General features: G+C 35.4%; 1 protein-coding gene across 2 annotated transcripts in view; it reads left to right on the plus strand.

Annotated features, from left to right (window-relative positions):
• Positions 856 to 1,549, plus strand: part of LOC104731000 (MADS-box protein AGL24-like) — a 10,256-nt gene continuing 9,562 nt past the window's right edge. The window contains exons 1-2 of one of the 2 annotated variants that reach the window (XM_010450248.2): positions 856 to 1,027; positions 1,260 to 1,479. In XM_010450248.2, coding sequence (XP_010448550.1) covers positions 1,298 to 1,479 — 182 coding nt within the window. In that variant the 5' untranslated portion in view covers positions 856 to 1,027; positions 1,260 to 1,297. The remainder of the gene's footprint in view (positions 1,028 to 1,259; positions 1,480 to 1,549) is intronic. The other variant, XM_010450249.2, reaches the window with a different exon arrangement.

Here is a 1,549-nt window from a genome sequence, read left to right on the forward strand (position 1 = left end):
AAAAAAAAACTTAAACCTTACACGGATTTTGTGCCGGATTAATTTTCACATGTATATTATGAGGTGGTAGCCCACGAATTTTCTCAATTTTAATTTGATTTTTAGTACCACTTCCAGAAAGAGATACAAGACTACTTTTCCCGTCATTAATATATCACATTAGTACTCAAACGTGAGATCATCTCTAATTAGGGTTAAAACTTAAAAAGGGTATAAATGGCTCAACCAAATATAAAAGGTAATGATGGTGGTACGATGCGAGACATCTAATCAGGTGTCGCATCTATCGTGAGTGAACGATTTGAAATAAAACTAGATTCATGAAATATTTAATAGACACCAGCTTATGTGAAAAATCAAATCCAAAGTGGGTAGATGAACAGCTAGCATCTACTAATTATAATCCAAAGCTAGCTTTCCATTAGAATTGGTGCATAGTTCCAGCTTATGTATCTTAATTCTTAAATATGTATCATTTTATTTGACCTAGCTATATATAATTAAAGATATTTAAATTATATATTCACTTCCATCTTTATTTTGTTTTCTAGTTCGAGAATCCAAACTAAACTAAACAGTAAAACTACTGTAAAGTTAAAGTTCCAGATGAATCCATGACCACTGTTTAGCTATCAAGTTGAGTTACAACAGGCTAGTTGGATTAGAAGGTGAGGTAATAATTTAAAAATCACAACTGTAGCAGTAGCAGTCTCTTCACCTAGCAACTCAGTCAGACAAAACACAAAGTGTGTTTATGTGGTATATTTAATGATTTTAGTTTGGGAAAATGACGGAAACAAAACCTATGGCCCATTGATCACTGTTTAGCTAAAAAAAAGCAGACTCGTCTTTCCAATCTTGAACACACAAACACAGTAACCATCTCTTTCTCACTCCCTCTCTCTCTCACATATTAGGGAATAAAAAGCTACCAGAAAACCTTTTTTTTTTATCTTCTCACAAAATTTAATAAAAGTGGGTGCTGAGATTGCATAACCTAATCCAAGATCCTCCCATTCAAAGAAAGGTAAAAGCTGTGAATCTGTGTTCTTTCTTCTTTAGCAGGGGTATTTGAAGGATTCATCTAGTACTGTTCATTCTTTTGCTTCTCATGGTTTCTGGATCTGATCTCTCTTTCTCTCTCTCCCTCTCTACCCATCTAGGGTTTCCTGAGAATATATTTATAAACACTCTTTTGCTAACCGTTGTTCCACTTGTTTTCTTTGTTTTTTTCTTGGTCTATACTGTGTTATGTGTAGGCAAGATTCAAGATTAGTAGTGAAGGAGATCGGGTAAAATGGCGAGAGAGAAGATAAGGATAAAGAAAATAGATAACATAACAGCGAGACAGGTTACTTTCTCTAAAAGAAGAAGAGGAATCTTCAAGAAAGCCGATGAACTTTCAGTTCTTTGCGATGCCGATGTTGCTCTCATCATCTTCTCAGCCACCGGAAAGCTTTTCGAGTTCTCTAGCTCAAGGTATCTCCTTCTCTCACTCTCTCTCTCTCTCTCTCTCTCTCTCTCTCTCTCTCTCTCTCTCTCTCTCTCT

This window comes from Camelina sativa, chromosome 12 (assembly GCF_000633955.1).
Source record: "Camelina sativa cultivar DH55 chromosome 12, Cs, whole genome shotgun sequence".
Lineage (NCBI taxonomy): Eukaryota > Viridiplantae > Streptophyta > Magnoliopsida > Brassicales > Brassicaceae > Camelina > Camelina sativa.